This window comes from Budorcas taxicolor, chromosome 15 (genome assembly GCF_023091745.1).
Source record: "Budorcas taxicolor isolate Tak-1 chromosome 15, Takin1.1, whole genome shotgun sequence".
Classification (NCBI taxonomy): Eukaryota; Metazoa; Chordata; class Mammalia; order Artiodactyla; family Bovidae; genus Budorcas; species Budorcas taxicolor.
Window position 1 is genome coordinate 28524749 of NC_068924.1, and position 23836 is coordinate 28548584.

Below are 23836 nucleotides of genomic sequence, written 5' to 3' on the forward strand. Positions count from 1 at the left end.
TCTGAGACTTCATTTCCTCATTTGTAAAATGGGGTTGAAGTGATGATTGAGATAGTATATGTAAATTTTAATTATATATATATACATATATATATAAGAAGTTGCACAATACACACTTCAATTATCTCATTTTATGGCCACTACAACTCTTTGGTTGTAATACTGGAGGATGAATTATAAAATAATTATTTATTTGGCTGCTCAGGGTCTTAGCTGTGGCTTTTAGGATCTTCAGTCTTTGTTGTGGTATGTGGAATCTTTAGTTGCAGCATGCAAACTCTTAATTGAGACATGTGGGATCTAGTTCCCTGACCAGGGGATGAACCTGGGCCCCCTGCCTTGGGAATGCAGAGTCTTAGCAGTGGGCCACCAGGGAAGTCCCGAGGGTGAATTATAATAATTTTTATTTTCTGTCAAAGTAGAAGTTGAAAAAGATTTAAGAGAGTTGCATTAAATGGACCCAGAAGGAAAACCAAAGTCTTCTGACTCCAAATCCCACACTCCTTTATTATATGACCCAGCCTATAGAGCTTTAGTGGTACCTTTGGCATGTCAAAAGCTGTACAAGCCTCAGGTTTTCAGCTCCTGGCCTGATTTTTCAGAGTAATCAGGACCCAGTTGGTCCCACAGTTGGGATGTTATCTGTGAAGAATGTGGGGATTACTTAGTGGCCGATGCTGCACGTGGCTGTCACTGCCACAATGGCTAGCTCAGAGGCCTCATTCAGAGTCAGATAAGCACTCTATGTTTGGATGTGAAAGCATTTGTTTCCCTTGGCTTTTATTTTGCAGCTCAGACCTCATCCTTTCCTGAGGTCTGTATCCTTTATATCTGTCTCCCTCTTGTTCTGTCGATAAGGAAATAAGTAAACACTTGGCTACAACTCTAGATCTTTATAAACTCCCAGGACTGGCTTTACCAGTATCCTTAACACATTCAGAATTTTCTAAAAATGGCTACACATAGACATTGGGCTTCCCCAGTGGCTCAGAGATAAAGAATCCACCTGCCAATGCAGCATACACAGGTTCAATCCCTGGGTCAGGAAGATCCCTTGGAGAGAGAAATGTCAACCCACTCCATCTTTCTTGCCTGGGAAATCCCATGGACAGAAGAGCCTGGTGGGCTACAGTCTGTGGGGTCACAAAGAGTTAGACAGGATTGATAGCCATCTGTCTGCAGATAGACATAAGCTCATATTCTTTCTCTAACGCCACTGGCTTTGCTGATGTTTTGCTCTGCCTTACTCCAGGAGACCCCCATCAGTTTGAGCAGAAGTTTAATTACCGCCGCCCCATGTATCCCATCCTCAAGTACATGTGGGGAACAGATACCTATCGAGAGAGCATTAAGGTGAGAGTGTTTTTGGTGAAACAAAAACTGAGTTATCGTTGCTGCAGATAAGCCCCAGTGGGTTGTGATTCAAGACTAAACTGGTTTTCTCTTGGGTTGGGTCTTACAGAATTTGGCTGACTATGCCTCTAAGAATTTAGAAGCCATGAATCCCCCACTTTTCCTCCGTTTTCTTAACCTGCTAATGAATGATGCCATTTTCCTTCTGGATGAAGCCATACAGGTAAAACAAACAGATTTAACTGCTCTTATACCATCATACATACTTTTAACCTCTTAGTCATGACAGAGCAATCCTTATGCCCCAAATACCTGTCTTAGACACCAAAATTTTGCAAGTAGTAATGTACTGCCAACCTTGCCGTTTTAATTTGATAGATATTCTTCCATTAGAGACCAAGATCAAGGGTCACCGAAGCCTTATGAGCTAGGATGAGATTTTGGCAGAGTGGAAAAGAAAGTGTGAAAGAAAGGCCAGACTGGCTCAACTAATCAGTCTAGCACTACAAAAAGAAATCAGAGAACTGTCATTCAGTTAGTGACTTTCAGCTTTCTTCCATTGCAAGACATCGGTAACAGCGACCAACCAAAGCAATGATCCTTACCCCTCTTTCCTAAAAGACTGACTTTTATGCCACTATTTGAAAAAAGTCTCTGGTTTGGGTAATTTTTTTCACATAGAGACTCCAAATCATCAGTATTTTTCGTTTGTGCACTGCTTCCCAAATCTTTAGCTCTATCTGAAACATGAGTTTTACTACATACACCAGAGGCCACTCAGCTGCTTCAGCTTAACCATCTCTTGTGGAGCTGCTTCTTGCTCCTATAAAAATTCCCTTTATCTGCAACAGATGTAAGACAGGGCAGTGACCCAGAGGGAGACAGAGCAGGTAAGTCATGAGGGTAGCCTGTCAGATAGCCCACACACACCTCGTGTTGATTAGCAGTCTCCCAGTAACTTGTATTTAATTTGTAAAAAAATGCTTCTGCTTTGATCATAATCCCATACTTGAAGATTTTTAGATCTGTTGCCTTAGAAAACAAGTCCTGTAATAAATAGACCTTTCTCAGCGAAAGCTGAATGAGAGAATGAATGACACAGATGGCATCTCCGTGGGCTATAAGCATAACATGCTTGCTGCAACAGCAAGAGTGATGAGAAATAGAGGGCTTTAAATATTTATGGTTCTCCTTCCAGACATCTTGCATATTTGATAGAGCTTTGTTTTTTGATAAGCAGTTTTGGGGGGTGGTTTTGTTTTCCTTCTTTCAGGAAGGGGTCAGCCTTTTTTCCCTGTAGCCTATTTGCTTTTATCAACGTTTCATATACTGTTTATCCTCCTTTCTCTTTCATAGACTATAATATTTCCAGGGGAATAGCCCATTACTCTCCCCAGACTGAAACAATGTTTCCACAGTTTCTTTTTTAAAAAGTTCTTTAAAGGCTGTACCATGCTGCATGTAGGATCTTAGTTCCCAAACCAGGAACCCATGCCCCCTGCATTGGAAGCACAGAGCCTTAAACAATGGACCACCAGGGAAATCTCTCCACAATTTCTTTTTAAACTTAATAAAGCCTCCTGTCTCTTATGTAGTCCTTGGCTTTCCCAGCGTAGTGGACTAGATTTTAAATAGGACCTCTTAAATATCATCTTCCTTTCAATACACTTTGTCCTCTGATCCATTCCACCTCTGCTTTCTGTAGTATTTGAGCAAGATAAAGATTCAGCAAATTGAGAAGGACCGAGGTGAATGGGATAGTCTGACTCCAGAAGCCCGCCGAGAGAAGGAGGCTGGCCTACAGATGTTTGGACAGTTAGCACGTTTCCATAACATCATGTCCAATGAAACAATCGGTACCCTTGCGTTTCTGACATCAGGTAAAGGCACAACACATTACTTTCCCCAAAAATGCAGTGGTTAAGATCTGCTTCAGTTGAGGGATCAGCCCCACTAAGGCTCTGGTGACAGTATCCTCCTCCACAGTCTGAGAGGAAGTGAATCACTAGAGAAGCTTCAGAAAGAATGTTGCCCATTGTTGACATGGAAATGAGGAAACGGTCACCCTCACACTGCTGCCAGAAAGCATAAGTTACTGTCATTTTTCTTGAGGACAACATAGCCATATAAATATATTTGGGGGTGTTTGTGTTGACTTGAAAAAATATCCTTGAACTCTGGTTAAATGTGGTAGATCAGAGACATTTATCTCTACTCCCTCTGTAGCTCCACTGTCCAGTTCAGTAGCCACTCACAACATGAGTCTGTCAAGCATTTAAACTGCAACTAGTCAGAAATGAGATGTGCTGTAAGTAGAAAATACACACTGCAAGACTTTGTATCTAAAAGTAAAAACTTCCATTAATAATTTATATTGGTTATATATGAAATGGGGGCATCCCTGGTGGCTCTGATAGTAAAGAATCTCCCTGCAATGCAGGAGACCTGGGTTGGGAATATCCCCTGGAGAATCCCACTCCAGTATTCTTGCCTGGAAAATTGTGGACAGAGGAGCCTGGCGGGCTACAGTCCATGAAGTCAACAGAGTTAGACACAACTGAGTGACTAAGGGCACACACACACCCATGAAATGACAACCAAGGATCACCAGGAATTTGAGAAGATCCTCTTAACACAAATAATAGCCGAAAATGCCTTCAAAGGCGTTTATAAGTCTCAGAGGGATGAAAAAAAGATACAGCATACATAAGACAAGAACAAAGAGGCAATACCAGAGATTATCCAAAGAACAAGAGCTCTTGAATATTGAAAATACAACTTCAGAAATTTTGAAAAGTCAGTAGGACAGTTAGAAAATAAATTCAAGGAACTCTTCAACGAAAGCAGAACAGAAAAAAAAAAAGATGGAAATTAGAAGAGAAAGAAGAAGAAAATATCAGTCTAGAAAGTCTCAGAACAATGAAAGGGAGTAAAGAAATAAAACCCTCCAAATTCCCCAAAACTAAGAGGTTCTAAATCAAAAGGAGCCCCCAAGTGCCCAGCACAGGGAATCTTCAAGACCCCCACACTAAGGTATATCATTGAGGTATTTTAGAAAATCAGGGTAAAGAGGAGATCTTAAAAGGTCCCCGAGAAAAATCAGGTAATGTGCAACGGTTTAAGCATCAAAATGTCTTCAAATATCACAACAGTGACATTTGAAGCTGTAACACAGTTCTGATGGAAAATTATCATTTCAGCCTAGAATTCTATAGCCAGCCAAACTGTCAATCCTGTTTGAGGGTAAATGTAAGGAAATTTTCAGAGGTGACGGTATCAAATTTACTTCCAATTTACGCTTTCTTGAGAAGCTACAGAGAGATAAACATACTCTGTCAAAATGAAGGAGGAAAGTGGAATCCCATAAGAGAGATGCAAAGGTAGTTCCCAGGCTGATGGTGGAGGTAGCTTGTGTGACCACCACACTATAGGCCTATAAAATTGGAGTCCAGATTGGAGTGATGAATGGAAACGTCCAAAAAACATCTCTAAAAACTGTTTTTGAGAGTTCTACATTTCTGGTGGAGAATTTAGAAAGATTTAATGATAGGTACTCTGAAAGTAAGCAAAAAAATGATTAAAATTTTCATTAAAAGTATACCCACTCTCAGCTCACTGGAGAAGGAAATGGCAACCCACTCCACTCCAGTATTCTTTCCTAGAGAATCCTGTGGACAGAGGAGCCTGGTGGGCTGCCGTCTGTGGGGTCGCACAGAGTCGGACACAACTCCAGCGACTTAGCAGCAGCAGCAGTCAGCTGAAACTAGTTACAGAACAAAGAGACCTCTGCCCCAATTCCCAAGAAGTATCTTGAGCATGAAGTCTCTGAGTTGGGAGCTCTTAGGGGAAACACATTGACTGAATCTGCCTACCCTGTCCAGGCACCATAGTAGGAATTAGCATGAGTTATTTTATGATAGGAGGTCCTGGTAAGGAGCACGGAACTAAACTACCACCAATCGGAAGAATTTGAGAAAGGTCAAAAGGAGATGCCACTTGCTCTACCCCCTCCAAGAATCCTCCCTAGCATCCATCTTGGCTCAGCAATGCATGTGCCACCAGGAAGGACCCTGAGTTAGAATGATGGGCCAGAGAAAACCCAGGAACTAATCTCATCACCATAAAACCTGAGACTGTGAGCCACATGGCAGAGCAGTCGTCCTGGGTTCCCTTACCCTCCTGCTCTCTGCCCATGCACCCCTTTCCAATAAAGTATCTTGCTATGTCAGCCAAAAAAAGGTGTGTGTGTGTATATATATATATATATAATTATTATTATTACGTTATATAATTTTTAGAATACTGTGTGGCTCTGCTGTAAGTGATATTTTCATGCTCTTAATAAAAAATCTAAATTATTTCTCCAAAGATCTGCTTATATATTAGGGAAATTCATAATAGGAGAAGAGGGACAAGAATATGAACTAAACTTTCACCAGTAGTAGAGTCAATATATAATGACTAAAATGGAAAAATTAAGAACCAGCAATGCTAAACAAGCTGTACTCTACTTGGCTTGTTGCACTTGGCATATATGTGTGTAATTATTTTGGAATTAGTGACCTAGCAGTCAGTTTCTTACAAATTTGTTATAGGATATAATAAGTCTAAAAGGTGTATGTATACACATTGAAGTTCATCAATTAGTATAATACTTTTAACAGGAAAAAATTTAAAACAATCATAATATCCAACAACAAAGAGTAATAAATAATTCATGGTGCAGTCATATGTGGTTGTTAAAAAGGGTATAAATCATCACTGTCCTATAGTGCTGTATATGATTGTTGTTTATTTGCTATGTCATGTCCAACTCTTTACCCCCAGTGTAGCCAGCAAGGCTCCTCTGTCCATGGAATTTCCCAGCCAAGAATACTAGAGTGGGTTGCCATTTCGTTTTTCAGGGGATCTTCCCAACCCAGGGATCAAACTCACCTCTCCTGCTTAGGAGGCAGATTCTTTTCCACTGAGCCACCTGGGAAGCCCACTTTATGGGACAGAAATAGTAAATCTGTACTGTCCAGTACTATCACTGCCGGCCGCACGTGGCCATTGAGCACTTGCTGTGTGGCTAGTGTACCTGAGAGACTGGAGTCTTCTACTTAATTTTAGTTCATGTAAATAGCCACATGTGGCCTGTGGCACCGGAACCTATAAATGGTAATATATTTATGATACTGTTAACGAAAAAAGTTAGAGAGTATATATAATGTGATAATCACTGTGTTTTAAAAATGTATGTGTGTGTAAATATGGACAGAAAAGCTAGCACATATTAGCAAAATGTAACTAGTGTTTACTCTGAGTGGTGGTTTTTGTATTTTGTTTGCTTTGCTTATCTAATATTTGCTAATATTACTGCAGTGAAAATGTATTTCAAAGAAAGCAGTCCCCAGAGGTCTCTAAGTAAAACTCTAGGACACAGTAAGTTGAAGATTTCTAGTGGATTGGGTTTTCACAGGCTTTGGCTTTTTTCCAGAGATCAAGTCCCTCTTTGTGCATCCTTTCCTGGCCGAGCGCATCATCTCCATGCTGAACTACTTCCTGCAGCACCTGGTTGGCCCCAAGATGGGGGCCTTAAAAGTCAAGGATTTCAGTGAATTTGACTTCAAACCCCAGCAGCTCGTTTCAGATATCTGCACCATCTACTTAAATCTTGGGTACCTGAGATTTAAATGGGGCAGGCCAGAGGGGTTGCTCATGTTTTAACTGGGGGTTTTGCTAATAGAATGAAATAACTAGCTGATAATTATGTGGAAGTAGAAAAGATTTGTTTCAAGTTGGCTGACAAAGTAGTCTTCTGCAGTTTTAAATCATTAGATTTCGTGTGACCTGTGGGATGTTATTTAGAATTTCCAGCATTCTGCCTTAATCTGTTCAAAGGTAAACTTTACTGATTGTTTCATTGTTTGGAAAAGCAGTACTTTTTTTTTTTTTTTAACCAGTATATTTTTATGGTCACCAGATACTTGATAAGACTTCCTTCCTAAAAATTAGAAGAGATCATTCTATAACAAAAGAACATTCATGATACCTAAGTGATGGGGTACTTTGTTCCTCAAGCCCTCTGTTACTGCCCTCTTTGATCTACCCTCTGATGCTTAGTTTCTCTCTGATGCTGACCTTCCAGGGACGAGGAGAATTTCTGTGCCACTGTGCCCAAAGACGGCCGTTCCTACTCCCCAACTCTCTTCGCACAGACAGTCCGAGTCCTGAAGAAAATAAATAAGCCTGGGAATATGATTGTGGCTTTCACCAACTTAGCAGAGAGAATCAAGGTGAGGACGATAATTTGCTTATTAGCATGTTCAATAAAAATCATACTGTCAACTCAGCTGTTTTGCTTTTTTACCCAACTTTATGGGGGAAATGGAGAAGGCAATGGCAACCCACTCCAGTACTCTTGCCTGGAAAATCCCATGGACGGAGGAGCCTGGTAGGCTGCAGTCCATGAGGTCCCTAAAATTCGGACATGACTGAGCGACTTCACTTTGACTTTTCACTTTCATGCATTGGGGAAGGAAATGGCAACCCACTCCAGTGTTCTTGCCTGGAGAATCCCAGGGACGGGGGAGCCTGGTGGGCTGCCATCTCTGGGGTCGCACAGAGTCGGACATGACTGAAGCGACTTAGCAGCATGGGGGAAAAGTGCATTGTGTTGAGAAAATATAAATAAATGAATGAATCCTCCTAGCCAGTCAATAAGTAAAACGACCACATTCTTTAATAGTAATATTCTTTTCAATATGAAGGTGAGAACAGAAAAATAAGAAGCTAAAAGAATTAACAGGTTTTTAATAGGTTGTTTTTATGAAAACTCTGTACAGGGTTACCAATAGATTTGAAAATCTGTGATATTAACACAGAACTTTTTAGAATAAAATTCAGGATTAGTAGCTTCTAGTCATTGATTTTTGTTGATTTTTCTCTGTTCTCTGTAATTGGGTTATATAGGAATAGCCATACATTTTAAAGATTATAATACTATATTGTACTCAGCTAATCCCTTTGGTGGGAGCAGCTTCATTAACAATTATGAAAAAGAAAAAATTATGGCAGAGTCTAATGGAAAACCTTCCTAATTGATAACAGTCTTCCCTTCATTGAGTTACTTTTTTATTGAATTGGGCTTCATCTTTGCCTAGAGCTTAGGCAGATGGATCCCTGAGGAGCTAGAGTCATGAAGGAATCAAATGCTGAAGCCACTTTTAAACTCCTATACCTGTTTGTACCTAAAACCGGAAACTGCTTTTCATACACAGACTGCATGAATGACTCTGTAATTATGCAAATAAGAACCCCTGCAACCTCGCATCCCCTTACAACAGAGCTGTTGTCAGAAGTATGGATGTTGTCTGTGGTGTTTTGTTTTGTTTTGTTCCCTGTTAACACTTAAACTCCTTTCCAGTCATGACTACTAGCAGCTGAGCCAAACTGACTGAAGTTTCAGAGTTGGGGCTAAATGTTAAATTTGCTCCTGTAATATCCATCTTGGCTTGTTTAGCCCATAAAGCTAAAAATTATTCCTGTCTCTGTACAGGATTATTAATGACCCCTTAAGACTAGGGAATCGTCACGGAGCATTTTGAACTCAGCTGCTTCTGTTAATTCCCCCTAACTGGCTGGTTCTTATGCTCAGTCCCTAGCAGACCTCCAACAGCAGGAAGAGGAGACCTATGCTGATGCCTGCGATGAGTTCCTGGACCCCATCATGAGCACACTGATGTCTGACCCTGTGGTGCTGCCGTCCTCCAGAGTGACTGTGGACAGATCCACCATTGCCAGACATTTGCTCAGGTGAGCCAGCCCCCAAAAGCAGCCTCAGGAGTACACATGTACCTTTGTCTGCTGTCATCTTTTTCTCCCACTACAGTACTGTGCACCCAGTAGGTACCCCAGATTGTTAGTTTATTAATGTGCTGTGTGGAGGAGGCATTTTGGTAGAAGTATATCACGTGATTGTTAAGGATGTCAACATCCGATATAAGACACTGTTAAATGCTGGCGCTAACCTTACCTCTTCTTCCTCAAGGAAATAATTCCTATCAATATTTATTATAAAATCAACCTGGAGTATAAGTTGACCTGAAATTGTGGCTCAGCTAGTAAAAGAATCCACCTGCAATGTGGGAGACCTGGGTTCAGTCCCTGGATTGGGAAGATGCCCTGGAGAAGGGAAAGGCTACCCACTTTAGTATTCTGGCCTGGAGAATTCCATGGACTACATAGCCCATGGGATCTCGAAGAGTCAGGCACGACTGAGCAACTTTCACTTTTAGTTGTAAAAATATAAAAGACAGGTTGTTGGGGTTTTTTGGTTGTTGTTTTTTTTTTAATTCAGGTTTTACACTCATCATATGGGTTTTCCAACATTCTGCTCCAGCTGTTAAGACAGCCATGGTGACTTCAAGTTTTCCTCAGCCTATCTCCTCTAAGTACAACATTAGATAGAAATGGGTACTGGGAGACTCTGCCTATTTAAAATGAAGTTATATAAGCTGACCCAGATCTAGGGAAATAATATTTTTTAAATATTGGAAAAAAGGATTTTTTTGCTTGATGGTCTGTGATTAAGCACTCACTATATGCATGATGCTTTGCTGGGCAGTATGTCTTTTCCAAAGTGTCACTGAGAATTTATATTTTTATTGTGGCTTCAGAATACAGAAAGAAGATATATTAGCCTTTAAAATATGTTATAAATCATCTTACCTGGGAGGAAGCCATAATCTGCATTAGTTAAAGAGCAGTCAGTTAACTAAACCAAGTGTCAGTCTACAAAGCTTTATCCTTTAACATCCTATACTGTTTCAGGAATCTGTCACTAAAACTCCAAACAGCTCTTTATGCTGACATGATTGTCCAGGGTCTCTGTCTTAGGGAAATGGAATCAAATACCATCTGAAGAGCAGGGCTTCCCTGGTGGCTCAGATGGTAAAGCATTTGCCTACAATGCAGGAGCCACAAATTCGATCCCTGGGTCAGGAAGATCCCCTGGAGAAGGGAATGGCTACCCACTCCAGTATTCTTGCCTGGAGAATTCCATGGACAAAGGAGCCTGGCAAGCTACAGTTCATGGGGTCACAGAGTCAGACACAACTGAGCAGCTAACATTCACACACACACACCATCTGAAGAGCAATGTTGAGATAATGTTTGTTAAGCAGAGAGACAAAGTAAGTAAATAATCTGCAAAGAAACCTCTCCTAAATCACACTCTCTCTTATCTCATTCTTTCTAACCTCAAGCTAGCACTCGATTCAGAATCATAATAATACCCTCTAGCTTCAGTCTCAGGGTGAGATGCCCAGGTGTTCTGTTTTTGGCTGAGGATGTGAGAACTTACAGAAATAACCCCATCTCCCTTTTTCTCTTTGTCCCAGTGACCAAACAGATCCCTTTAACCGTAGTCCCCTCACCATGGACCAGATCCGGCCAAACACAGAACTGAAAGAAAAAATCCAGCGGTGGCTTGCAGAGAGGAAACAACAACAGAAGGAGCAACTTGAATAAATACTGTGACCTAAGCAAACCAAAAACCAACCCCAGAGTGTAGATAAACAATTGTGGTTTCTCTCTTTCTGGTTCTGTTCCTTTCCTTTTTCTTGCCTTTTATTTATTTTTTTTCCCCTTACTGAATTAGAGAACTGCTCTTGCTCAAATTATGATAATTAAAATTCCTAAGAACTTTACAGCGCACCTAGCTTACAGGAAATTATACTTCTTATAGCATCACCACATTTAGAAATCATCACTAATTTTTACCTTTTTTTCTCTCTTCCTGTTCCTTCTCCCTTTTCCTACCTTAAATTATATTAACTTCAGCTATTAAAACCTCCCGCCTCCTTACTATTTCTTCTCCAAGAACTGCTCAAACATCTTTGATGAGCACTGCTTTTAAGTATATGATATCACATATTTCAGTGACAGCTGATATCAGAAAGTCCTGTTATCAAGGTACTTTTACTAGTTAGACTTCATGACCCAGCCGTTTTCCTTGTTACAGCTCTACACTGTTACAGAATAACTTTTTATATAAAAGCAGATACCTTGATGTTTGAGTAGATTTTTTTAATAAGATGACCGATGAGATGGAAATAGGAATCTTACGCAACTTCGGTGGGTAGCTCTCAGTTTTGTGTTCTCTTGTAACTCAGAGATACCTTGGAGGGCAAACACTCCTCCATGGAGTTGTCATTACACAGAAAACTTAGCCCTATAATATTTTTAGGAGGATTGCTAGAACAAATTTGCAGTTTTGACACTTTATTCAGAAAACTCCAAGGTGAATAAAGGCTGTTGGGGCCCTTTTTATCTACTGGAAATCAAGGACCAGGCTTGTGTAGAAAAGTTAGGCAACAACTATTGTAACCATGAGACATGTCATTTCAAGACACTAATATCAGCAGTGTATCTCAGTATATATATATATATACCATGTACTTTTTTATATTGGCCTAGTGTAATACAGAGAACCACTTTATATTGTCTCTTCTGTGGTAAGATGTATGCAGTATGTGGCCTGTTTACTAACACTTACTCTAGACAAAATTCCGAGACTGTAAAATGTATATAGTTTATGTTCATTTGGGCTCATGACCTGATAAGAGCTGCTTCTAACTCAGCCTTAGGTCATCAATTAACAGAATAGGAATTTGAGCACAACCGTGTCCACAAGCCATTTTAAATATCCACTTAGCCCTATATAGTTATTTAGCAGGTGGATGGGCCCCTCACTTTACAAGTTGAGCTTGAGCTCCCTACTAAATCGTGCAGCTTAATATGCTGAGTAAGTCTCATTCCCCTATGGACTGTCTATACCAGTATCCCTCTAAACTCAAAAATACAACTAACAAGAGTGATATGATCTAGAAGTAGAGGTCATCGCTTCACTTCAGACATTATTGTTAACCATAGCCTCTTTGAAATAAGACGGTAGTTTTATGGTAATCCAATTCAAGTTGTTACAAGCAGTCCTTGATGTGTTTTTGATGGTTCCAGCAGGAAACTCTGAAGTTAGAGGGCATCCCACACTAGATAAAAAGTAGATGTTGCCTGTCACTGTGCTTATAAGTGAAAAAGGCAGTCCAGGACCCTTAAAAATACCAGAACGTATGATAGTAATTCAGTGTGTTCCCTGGGCTTCTAAGGCACAGGTTGACAGGATTTGTTTATTTTCTGAAAATGAGCTTTATTTCCTATTTATTATCTTCTACTTTGCTGAGAATGAACTGTATAAAATAAGCTTCAATCTGCTTGCATTTATTCCAAACCCAATCAAATAGGATATTTTTACTTTTAAAAGAAGTGAGGAAAAGACCAGAGTTTTATAGAAGGAAGGAAGGAAAAAGTGGGCACAAAACCTCAGAAGGCAGCTGTTCCCAGCAGCTTTCTAGTTAACAACCTTATGCTGCCTCTTGTATCTGTGTCTGTATTCCACTTCGGTATTAAGTCTTCAGATTGTAAGTCTTTTCTGGCAGTTTTTCTTTAAAGCTCTTTTCCTGAAACTTTCTATGAGTGGCTATAGCACCATGAATGCTGCTGAATATGTTTAAACTCATCACAAAGGCAAGTGCATAGCTTAAGGCCACTATGGGTAAGGAAACCAAGTGTCCTCTGTGCCTTTTTCCTTTCCTTGACATAATTCAAGAACATCCCAAAAATGAGACTAAAAAATTCTCTTGGTACAACATGGTGCATATGGACACTTGGAAGCTTAAAGAGGGGTGGTGGTGTCTAGAACTCAGAAGCAAACTCTAAATCTATTAGAGCAGACCTTCTGACATACCTGGCTTTATGTGTTGACTTTGCTATAGTATGATAGAAAAATGAAGACTCTTTAATCAGCTCTAGTATTGCTTACTTAGAGGGTAATACTAAAGTTGGAAAATTATTTAAGTAGGCTTTATCAAGCAATCTGGATTTGTTTGTTTTTAATATAGTTTTTAATGGATATGTGAAAACCGAAAGAAACTTCAAAGGTTTGTTTTTTTTTTTAATGGTGCAGGTGAAGGTGCCAGTTGCTATTTGGTATCACACTCTACAAAAGCTTCATTACTTTATTTGATGCTGGTTGCTAAGCAGCCATTGCACAGAGCATAAGTCTACTGGGTGCCTTTACAAGCCAGAGGCTGATGCTGCACTGTTGATGTCATGTGAGGAAATAATGCACATGCTCTAACTGGTAAACAGGAAGAGAAAAAGAACCTGGAAACAAAGAAAATGAACAAAATGACAAAAAGATTGATTGAAATAAAACTTGATCAACATAACTATTTTGAAACATTCCAGGAAGGTTACTTCTTGTCAAACTTGCCTGGGGGTGTTTGTTCAAAGCCTGTATTTAATAAATGAACATCTGACTTAAAACCTTTGTTATCATTTCCTTTATTATAGTATTAAAAACCTAGGAGCAGTTTCAGAAATCCCTCTGAAAACTTACAGGGCTCTGAACATCACTTTTTTAAAAAAGGTGGTAGCAAATGTCTGGCTGGCTGACCTAACCTGCCTTACCAGGCCTCTGGACCCTGGAGTTATCTTCAGATGAGTCTTGGGGCATGTTTTTTCCTAAGCAGATCACTTTTGGCTTCACTTTTTTTCATCTGGCCTAAAGCCCAGGTCTTTTTTCTCTTTTTTTTTTGCCTTGGCCACACTGCAGCATGTGGGATCTCAGCTCCCTAACCAGGGATTGAACCCTTGCCCCTTGGATTGGAAGCCCAGAGTCTTAACCACTGGACTACCAGGGAAGTCCCCCAGGTCCTTCATTCTAATCATTCACTATCAAGTTCCACTTTCTTGCCCCTTGTTTCTGTACCCCTGCTATGCAAAACCTCAGCCCAGATTAACCCAAGCATTCCCCTCTGCTCCAGTATCCCAGCCACAGACTACTATTGGAGAAAAATAACACCATCTTTAGAGTGGTACAACTGCAGACTTGTCCCTGATGTTCCCTAACAACCCTTCTATGTGTCCTTAACTTCAACAGCTAGTCCAAATTTCAACCTCTTAAATTTTCTCCCACCCTCCCACTTGCCCTTCACACTCTGACCTTGCCTTCTACTTCATAGCCTGCAGAATTTCCACTTTCAAACTTCATCATCCCATCTGTGGAAAAGGCCCCAAGACTCCAAGGCTAATCACTCCAACTTTACTTCCGGTCTCATTCAGAATCTTGTCAATCCCACTTCTCCATCTTCAATCTCCATTGATTTTCCTATCACTCATATTTGGTTTTCTGACCATTATCCTTTTATGGCCATATTTCTTTACTCATTCACTCTGGCTTCTGTCCTAATTGTTTGAACCTGCTTTAGTTAATGTTCTATATAGCTACATCAATTTTCTAATTCTTAATTTTACCTCTCTGGAGTACCAGGCAACTGAATCACTCCTTTGCTGAAGCACTGTCCTGACTCATTGTGATTTTTCATTTCACCTCTATTCCATCAATCAGAGTTTTACTTCTGTTTACGCTTCCCCGGGTATATTACTTACTCTGTTTTCTTCATCGAAGGCCACATCCCTATGTATATCTTCTTCCAGTCATATTAACCACAAAGTTCAGCTCTGTAGTACATAGCTGTTCCACTGTATATCAACCCAAGGATCCCCTTCTCTAAGAAACCTTCCCACATCAGCACCACACATAATCCTGTACTAATGCCTCTTCTGTTTCCATTGCCACCTTTTCAAATCCCAACGCTGCCACTCACTAGCTCTGTAGCCATTTATTTACCAATGCCCGTCTTAAGTGAGGTCACTACCTAACACACAGGCTTTCTTTAAATTCCAAAAAGGCTGACAGACTGGAGGCCCTCAGTAAATGTGATTTTTTGTCCCTTGTATCTGCACAGTTCCTTGCAGCTGGTTAGGGAATGAGGGGAACTGGATTCCAATCCTGATACCGGAGTCAAGGGAGACAGGGATTACAAAAGGTCAACTAAAGGCAATGGGCTGAGGTGGCAAGTTGTGGCGCCTGCTCCGCCCCTAACTTTACGTGTCTGGTTTAGGACCCTCTCTGCCTTTGTAAGACGAGTACGTTGGCCTAGAAAAACTGCAGCGGTGCCTTCCGGCCCTAACTCGTCTCGTTCTCTCAAAAAAGCTGCAAACCCACCCCAAAAACCCCAGGTCTGCGCCTCGGGCTGCCCGGGAGGCGCATGGCGCATGCGCATTTTCTGCTCACGCCGGCCTTCGGGACCTCTGCGAGCGGCTGCCCAGAGAAATGCCTGCCTCTTCGCGGAACTCCGTTGTATTTTACGTGCTCTCTGATCTCATCTTTTCGTACCCACTTTCTCCTCTGTGACTAAAGAAAAGAAACTGGCCCACTGGATGCCGGAAAGACAGTGGGACACCTAAATATCTCGGACCGGCACGGAAAGGAGAGGCCTGACCTTGGAAGCGGACCGGGGTCCTGTGGCAGGTCCTTCCAGGCGGGTGACATTCAGCCGGCCAGTCGGGGTGACGGGCTCTCCGTCCTAGGACCATGGCCCAGTTTGTCCGTAACCTCGCGGAGAAGGCCCCGGCGCTGGTCAACGGTGAGCGAGACGTCAGCCAGCCGGCGCGGGTAGCCGGGCGGGCGGGGAGGCCTGCGAGGGTCCGAGGAGAGGACTCAAGCGACCGGAGGGAGCCGCCGCTGGCCGGGCCTGAAGTGGAGGGGTTGGGGCGGGGGTGGGGCGGCGGGGTGAGGGAGAAGACAGATTTGCGGTTCTTTTTCTACCCTTCCGCTGGCCAGGCCTGCGGCTTGGGTTCTCTCTGCTACCCAGAGGTTCTGAACTCTGACCGCGACCGTGAGGGGAGGGAATGTGCAGACAGCCGGAGTTGCCCGGCTGCAGCCGCCATGACGCCCTTCGACCTCCAGGAGGAGGAATACGGAAGGGATGGCTTTTTTGCGAGAGCGAGGGAGACGGCGGGCAGAAACACGTGAAAGCATGGAAATACGGTCCCATCCGCTTGTCTGCTTCTCATTGGAGTATTTGGAAGGCTGCAGAATTTCTAAGGATGGATGACCTTCGAAACATTGCCTTTGCTTTTTATTTTGACCAGATACTGAAATGCTTCCCCTTTAAGGAAATTTTTAGGTGGAACTGAGCGTTACGGTCGAGTATTCCTGCTCCGGTAAACACAGAAAGGGATATGTGTAAACAGTAATATTTATTATCACTGCTTAGCGCTCTTGGGGATACTCTGAAAAAGCTGAATGCGTCCTTCACTGGTGGAACGCTGTATTGGAGAACAACCCTGAATAGTCACAGCCCAGAATAGTAGTCTTCTCAGTAAATGTTTCTTCTGTCTGCAAGCTATTCATTTTATCCCCCAGATGAGATCAGTTAAGCAGACGGAAGCTTCTTCGCTAGATGTGCTGTAAGTGCTGTATTCTAGTAAGCAGTTGAAGCACATCTCTGAATGGCTTTCGCTCAGATTTGATTATAAAAGTGAATAGAATGAATTTTTTAATACGTGTAAATTTTTGAACCTATTTTACTGCGGTCGGTATCTTATTCATTGTCTCCTCCCTTTTCGTCATCAGCAGTGGAACAGTGAGTTACTGAAGGCCTGACAGTGTCAGATACTGTAAATACTTGATCCTCTTCTACAGAAACCCATGGTCCACTACTATTACTGTCATTTTACACACTTTACCAAAGAACTTACGTTTGCAACTTGACTAACATAAAGCTCTACTTTTTTACATAATACAAGAAGTAGTAGTGGCTTCATTATTTGGACTTTATGGATGATTTGAGGCTAATATTTATAATCACAGATTTCAGATGGATTTTTTTACCCTCCTTCCATGGCTTTCACTGGAGAAGGAAATGGCAGCCCACTCCAGTATTCTTGCCTGGAGAATCCCATGGACGGAGGAGCCTGGTAAGCTACAGTCCACGGGTTCCCAAAGAGTCGGACAGGACTGAGCGACTTCACTTTCATTTTCCATGGCTTTCACATCTTTTTGGTGGAGCGTCTTGGGGAATTGCAAACTAATTTTAATAATAATTTACAAAAAGAAAAGTAATGTGAAGATAATTTTAATTGTGAACTATATCAACCATTTCCTCTATTATTATGAATAATGTAAAGATAAACGTTGTTATCCTTTCAGAAGTACTCAGGAGAACTCAGCTGGGCCAGAATGTTAAAGTGGAGCTGCATTTTGCTTTGTCACTTAACTCTGTGGTATCAATGTTAAATATCTAAAAAAAATTACTGATTTTATCTGTTAATTCTCCTGGAGGACAAAGAAGCTTACAAAAATAAGTGATTTATTTCATCAGACTTCCCCCAAAAAGGTCATAGAGTGTGGGGATGTTTGTTTTTATTTTTTTTCCTACTTAACTAAACTGGAGACTTTATTTGGATTTCACCAGCTTTTCCAGTTAATCTCTTTATGTTCCAGGAGCCAATCCAGGGTACTGCAGTGCAATGAATTGTCAGTCTCCCTAGTCTCCTGTGTATGTGACACTTTCCCGGTCTTTCCTTACCTTTCATGACCTTGACAGTCTCAAGGTATTTATGTAGGTCTCTGTCTAGGTATCTATCCTGTAAGGATGTTCCGCGATTTGGATTTGTCTGGTGTTTTTGTCATGATGAGTCTGGAGCTATGGACTTTTTTTTCTTTTTTCTCTTTCTCTTTTTTTGGCTGTACCTGGTGGCCTGGGGGAATCTTAGTTCCAAGACCAGGGAGACCTGTGCCCCCTGCAGAGGAAACATGGCATCTTGATCACTGAGCCCCCAGGGAAGCTCCATGGAGCTATGGATTTTCAGAAAGAATACCACGGATGTGAAGCCCGCTAATCACATGTCAGGATGCATCAACAAGTGATATCCATACGTGCTCACTAGTACAGTTAGCTCTCATCACTTAAGGCAGTTTCACTAGGTTTCTCCTAAAGATACTATTTTTTCCTTTCCATACTCTGTTCTTTAGAAGAAAATAGCTAAATTGGGGGAGGCAGAGTCAGGATTCTTTCTCCTATAGGAGGGAATATCTACATATATTTAAATAGAATTTCTTCTATGAGAAAGATATGTCTGTTCCCCATTTGTTAATATTTGTTCAGTCCATACTGTGTGGACTCATGTACATTTATTTCATACCTTGTACCTCCAGTAGTACATTATTTATTTTGTTGCTCAGATTGTTCCAGCTTTGGCCATTGAGAACCCTGTCAGTTTGGCACCTCTGCCCCTTTGACATCCCCCTGTACTTTTCTAGTATTGTGAGATAATTGTGACTTTTTCTCCTGCCATGCCAAATGACCTGCAGGATCTTAATTCCCCTGCAGGGATTGAACCTGGGCCCCGTCAAGCACTGGGTCCTGACATCTGGATTGCCAGGAAATTTCCCAGACTTGTGTATTTCCTGCCCCAGCCTTAGAATTTGCCCTTTCTCCAAGGACCCCTAGTTCCTTTTATTGGACAATTGTATTTTGAGGCTAAGATCTAGATACTGGGTATGTTCCTTGCTACTCGACTGTGTTTATCACCCTTTACTCACAGAATACCTATGATAAATTTTAATCTATAAATCAGGCACAGTAAGAGATTAACAACAATAATAAACTAGAACAATTATAATAAAATACTCTGATACAGGGTTTCAGGGCTTCAAGCCACAGGAATTCCCTCGTGGCTCAGGAGGTAAAGAATCCACCTGCAATGTGGGAGACCTGGGTTCGATCCCTAGATCGGGATTATCCCCTGGAGAAGGAAATGGCAATCCATTCCAGTATTGCTGGGAAATCACATGGACAGAGGAGCATGGCGGGCTACAGTGCATAGGGTCGCAAAAGAGTCAAACATGACTGAGCGACCAACACTGCCATAAAAGTGTGGACATGGGCTCTCTCTCTCTCAAAATAATCTTTCTGTGCTGTACTCATCCTTCTTGTGAGTGAGATGTTATAATGTGTATGTGATGGGATGAGGTGGGGAGCATGATGTAGGCATTGTGATGTCACATTAGAATGGAGCAGGGACAGCATGAGATTTCATCATACTACTAAGGCATACAATTTGAAACTTAGGGATTATTTCTGAAATTTTCCATGTAATATTTACAGACAGTAAAACTAGAAAGCAAAATCACAGGTAAGGGGGGATGGCTGCACTAGAATATCATTGCCTGTAGGCCCTGACAGTGGACAAGGAGGTATCTATATGTAGGTATTCCTCTACTAATAAGAAAATTACATGCCAGTAAAATTATCACAAGTTCAGAATATTGTAAGTTGAAAATGCATGTGTTACACCTATTCCACCAAACATCATAACTTAGCCTAGCCTACCTTGATCTCAGAATACTTACATTAGCCTACAGTTAAGCAGAATCCCCTACCATAAGGCCTGTTTTTATTTTATTTTTTTAAAATCTGATTATCTCATGTAATTTATTGAGTACTGTATTGAAAGTGAAAAAACAGAATGGTTGTGTGTTGGTTGTTTACCCTCATAACACATGACTGCCTGTCAACTGCAGCTTGCTACCAGTACCCACCATTGAAATAGCACTACAGGAAAGTATGGTACCCACTGTGGCTAGCCTGGGAAAAGATCAAAATTCAAGATTCATTTTTACTGATTGTGTATCACTCTCATTGTAAATTGAGCCATTGGAAATTGGGGACCATCTGTATACTCACCCATGGGTGTGTAGACAACGCCAGTTGATCATTGAACAATGGGGTTAGGGACACTGACCCCCATGCAATTGAAAATCCTAATATAACTTTACAGTTGGCCCTCCATATCCACAGTGGCACATCCATTCATTCAACTAACCTCAGATTATGAAGTACCGTAGTACATATTTATTGAAAAACATCCACATATAAGTGGACCCACGCAGTTCAAACACATGTTGTTGAAGGGTCTACTGTAATTGTTTCTATATCGATCCACCTGTATGTCAACTAAACATGAATTCATACTGAATGTCTCCAACTCTAATCCAGTACCACTGGATATGTTTTTCCCTCATCTAAAACCCCTCTATTTTAGTAAGAAACCTAGCTGCCATCATCCACCATTCATTCACTTATTCTTTGTTCATCCCTTGTATACATGTAAAAGCAGTCTCAAACTTTTTAACCTGTGCTCCCTGAGAAGCAAATTTACTAACTTAAGTACAGTGTTTCTATATATTGTACTGATTTGTTTGTATTTTTTAAGAGTGTTGTATCTGTGTGTTGAAGATAATTTTAAAGACAGTTTGTTGACTGTTAAGACTTTGTTCTCCTTGATAACACCATCTTACTGGTATTGGCAGTTCTATTTAGAATTCTCTATTACAGCTTTGTGTCTGCTTAAAGATTTACCCATGGCCCTAAGCCAGGGGATGATGGAGATAGTAATTTTAAGAGTAGTGAAATACCTAAATACAGGCAGTTAATAATAGGGGAAGTGCCAGGAGCTTTGGATTATCAGTCTTTGAACAGCAGACACTTGATGGATGCTTATGTATTTGTGCAATTTTTATTATGCTGTCTTGTAATTTTTTCTGTAAAATACCTTTCTCCGGCTGAATCACTACCATAGTGTCCCATCTAACCTCATTAAAAATCCTTTTTCCTGCAATAGTAAATACTGTTTACTATTACTGAGGAATTTCAGCTTAATAACATATTCAAGTTTTGGCTGCTCCTAACAATACATGTAGGTTTTATTTTTATTATTTGTGGTATTTTGAAGGAACAGCAGCTGTGCTTTTGTTAATCCAGCACATATTGATGAGGATACCCAAAATGGGTACTAATTGGTATAATTCCATCTGGATTTGTGGCCAATATTGTGACAAGTTTTAATCTTATTCCTAAGGATGCCATTCTACTTAGTTTCTTTCCTCCCCTTCACCACTTCCCCCCCAATTTCTTGTCTCTACAGGAAAATACAGTTACATTGCTGCTCTTTTCTTGTTTTTGAATCCAACTTCTAGTAACTTTGTAGTTAACTAGATTTGCCATTAATAAATGAAGTACCAGTACTCTGGTACTGGCCACTGGTGAGGTCCTGGCATAATTGGATGTGCTTATAGCTTCCTGCCTGACTGAACTGGCTTGTGACACAGGTGTTCTGTATCTTTAAAAGCCTCTGGTTACCAGGGAGCAGCTTTGACTTTTCACACCGGGTGCACATTTGGTATAAGCGGTGAATGAATGTGATGCATGAATAAATATTTGTGTCCAGCCCACACATCTGCTTCTTTCGGTCTCTAGTGAGTTCATCCTGGTTTTTTGTTTTGTTTTGTTTTCCAGCTGCTGTGACTTACTCGAAGCCTCGATTGGCCACGTTTTGGTACTATGCCAAGGTTGAGCTGGTTCCTCCAACCCCTGCTGAGATCCCTACAGCAATTCAGAGCTTGAAAAAAATTATCAACAGTGCTAAAACTGGTAGCTTCAAACAGCTCACTGTTAAGGTAACTATGGGCTAAATGAAAATGTATGTGCATATAGAAAATGTCTTCCCTTGGGATTTCTCTGATTGTTTTGATTAATATATGTATTTTTCAGTGAGGCTGGAACCAGCATAATGAGAGATGATCTCTTTTTTGACTGCAGAGAAAGATATTTACCTTTCTAACTTTGTCATCTGGGTTGAAATAATTGGACTGTTGTATGTCTTATATTCTTAATAATTTTATAATGAAGAAGTGGTTTTTTTACTGGGTAGCTATTTTTTGTTTCCTATTTGGGGTTGGTGCATTAAAATAGGATGACTTGCTTTGTTGATTCTGTACTTTTTTGTCTGTAGTCCTAAAACTTTCCCCAATTTGGCCAAAAGATTTCTTGGACTATGTCACAATCAGCTAACTAACACTCACGGGACATAAAAACACCAAAACCTAGAAGCATATAATATGATATGAATGGTGGAGATAAAACCTAAAAACTATAAAATTAGAATCTGCAGACTTCCCTGGCAGACTGGTGGTTAAAACTCCATACTCCCAGTGTCGGATGCACAGGGTCGATTCCTGATCAGGGAACTAAGATCCCATATGCCTCTCGGCACACTCCCCCAACCACCACGACTGACCCCCACCCCCCACCCCCACCCCCACCCCCCGCCAAAAGAGAATTAGAACTTGGATTTTATGTTTGCTTGATCTAAGCACAGGATACAAAAAGCCTAAATAAATTATTGCTGGCTTTAGAACCTGCGTTCTAGAAAATATATTTGTTTTTCAAGAGATTTCCAGTATTTCTGGTTTCATTTGAAGGGGAAAATTCACTTCCAGGTGCTAAAAGAAAAAGGCCCAATTTTGTTGTGGAAAGTTTTTGTTTTTCAACTTTAGTTTCAAGATCCATATTTGTGCTTGTATGAAACACTGTTTTCTGTAACTCTGTACATTTTCTTTTAGGGCATTAAAATACTCTTCTGTGAAACTGAGTAACTGCTGAATACTTGAAAAGAATTAAACCAAATAATAAATGAATAAAAATGATGTCTAAAGGGAAAGATAGAATACTTCATCTTGCAGCAGATTTTCTTTGGCCAGACAGAAATGTCTGTTCAGAGACTTGCCTTCCTATAGCCATCCTTTCATATGAATGCCCTTTCTAAATGTGGCAGCTATTTCCAGGATGTGGGTTGTTTCAGGGCTCATAAAGTGTCTCATAAACTAATAATGAAAGGGTTAAGTCAGTTCAGGTCTTCAAAGAATGCTTTGAAAGAATTTATAAGCTCTGGACTACTTACCTTACATAATTGAAAGTTCAAGGGTTCTCAGCAGTTAAAGTTAACATCAGTAATTCTTGACTTTGACTAAAACTGCCCTCTAATTTGAATAGCATCCTTATATTCTCTGTCACTTAATCCTGGAAAAGAATAGTTTTAAATATATAAGAAAAAAAAGTACATTAAAATTTGTGCTTCTTTTTTCAGGAAGCTCTACTGAATGGTTTGGTGGCCACTGAGGTGTGGATGTGGTTTTATGTTGGTGAGATCATAGGCAAGCGTGGCATCATTGGCTATGATGTTTGAAGACCAATTTTTAACATGTGATTATATTTGCTTTATTATTCAAGTGTTCTTGGACCATGTGTGAACAGACTGCTATTTGAATAAAATAAGACAATGTGTCAGAGTCAGTGTTTTCTCTATCAAACACTACATGGAAGGTCATAATTTGTCTTGAAATTAAGTCGGGTTGTCTTTTGCCTTAATGTATTAATACAGTTCTAAATGCATGCCTTTGTGTAGCCTGCAATTGGAAAAGATATACATGAGTATACCAATCTGGTACCTGTATAAATGAGGTTAACTTTATTCTGAAAGCTTGAAATAAATGATATTTAAGCTTTATTTCTAGAAAAGCTGGGGGGAAGGCTTTGAGAAAATGAGAACTTGCTCCAGTAGGAGAAATAATAATACCGTGTGCCAAGCATGATACAGTTAAATCACGTAGCATTAAGAATACAATTTGGGCTGTTTTTCTTTGCAAAAATCAGAGAAAGATCCCTTTGACAACACCTTGTCAGCTTGA

The 23836-nt window shown here is 40.6% G+C and overlaps 2 protein-coding genes across 2 annotated transcripts in view; both read left to right on the plus strand.

Moving 5' to 3' along the window:
• UBE4A (ubiquitination factor E4A) overlaps positions 1-13708 on the plus strand; it is a 37571-nt gene extending 23863 nt beyond the window's left edge. Inside the window, exons 14-20 of the mRNA XM_052652667.1 lie at positions 1253-1353; positions 1463-1576; positions 3059-3233; positions 6833-7013; positions 7484-7631; positions 8993-9150; positions 10737-13708. Of these exons, the coding sequence (XP_052508627.1) occupies positions 1253-1353; positions 1463-1576; positions 3059-3233; positions 6833-7013; positions 7484-7631; positions 8993-9150; positions 10737-10866 (1007 nt within the window). The 3' untranslated portion in view covers positions 10867-13708. The remainder of the gene's footprint in view (positions 1-1252; positions 1354-1462; positions 1577-3058; positions 3234-6832; positions 7014-7483; positions 7632-8992; positions 9151-10736) is intronic.
• A 2033-nt stretch (positions 13709-15741) lies between these two features.
• On the plus strand, positions 15742-23437 carry ATP5MG (ATP synthase membrane subunit g). The gene is made up of 3 exons (XM_052652794.1): positions 15742-15887; positions 21606-21766; positions 23236-23437. The coding sequence occupies exons 1-3, from the start codon at positions 15836-15838 to the stop codon at positions 23332-23334; spliced, it is 312 nt and encodes a 103-aa protein (XP_052508754.1). The 5' UTR covers positions 15742-15835; the 3' UTR covers positions 23335-23437.
• The last annotated feature ends 399 nt before the right edge of the window (positions 23438-23836 follow it).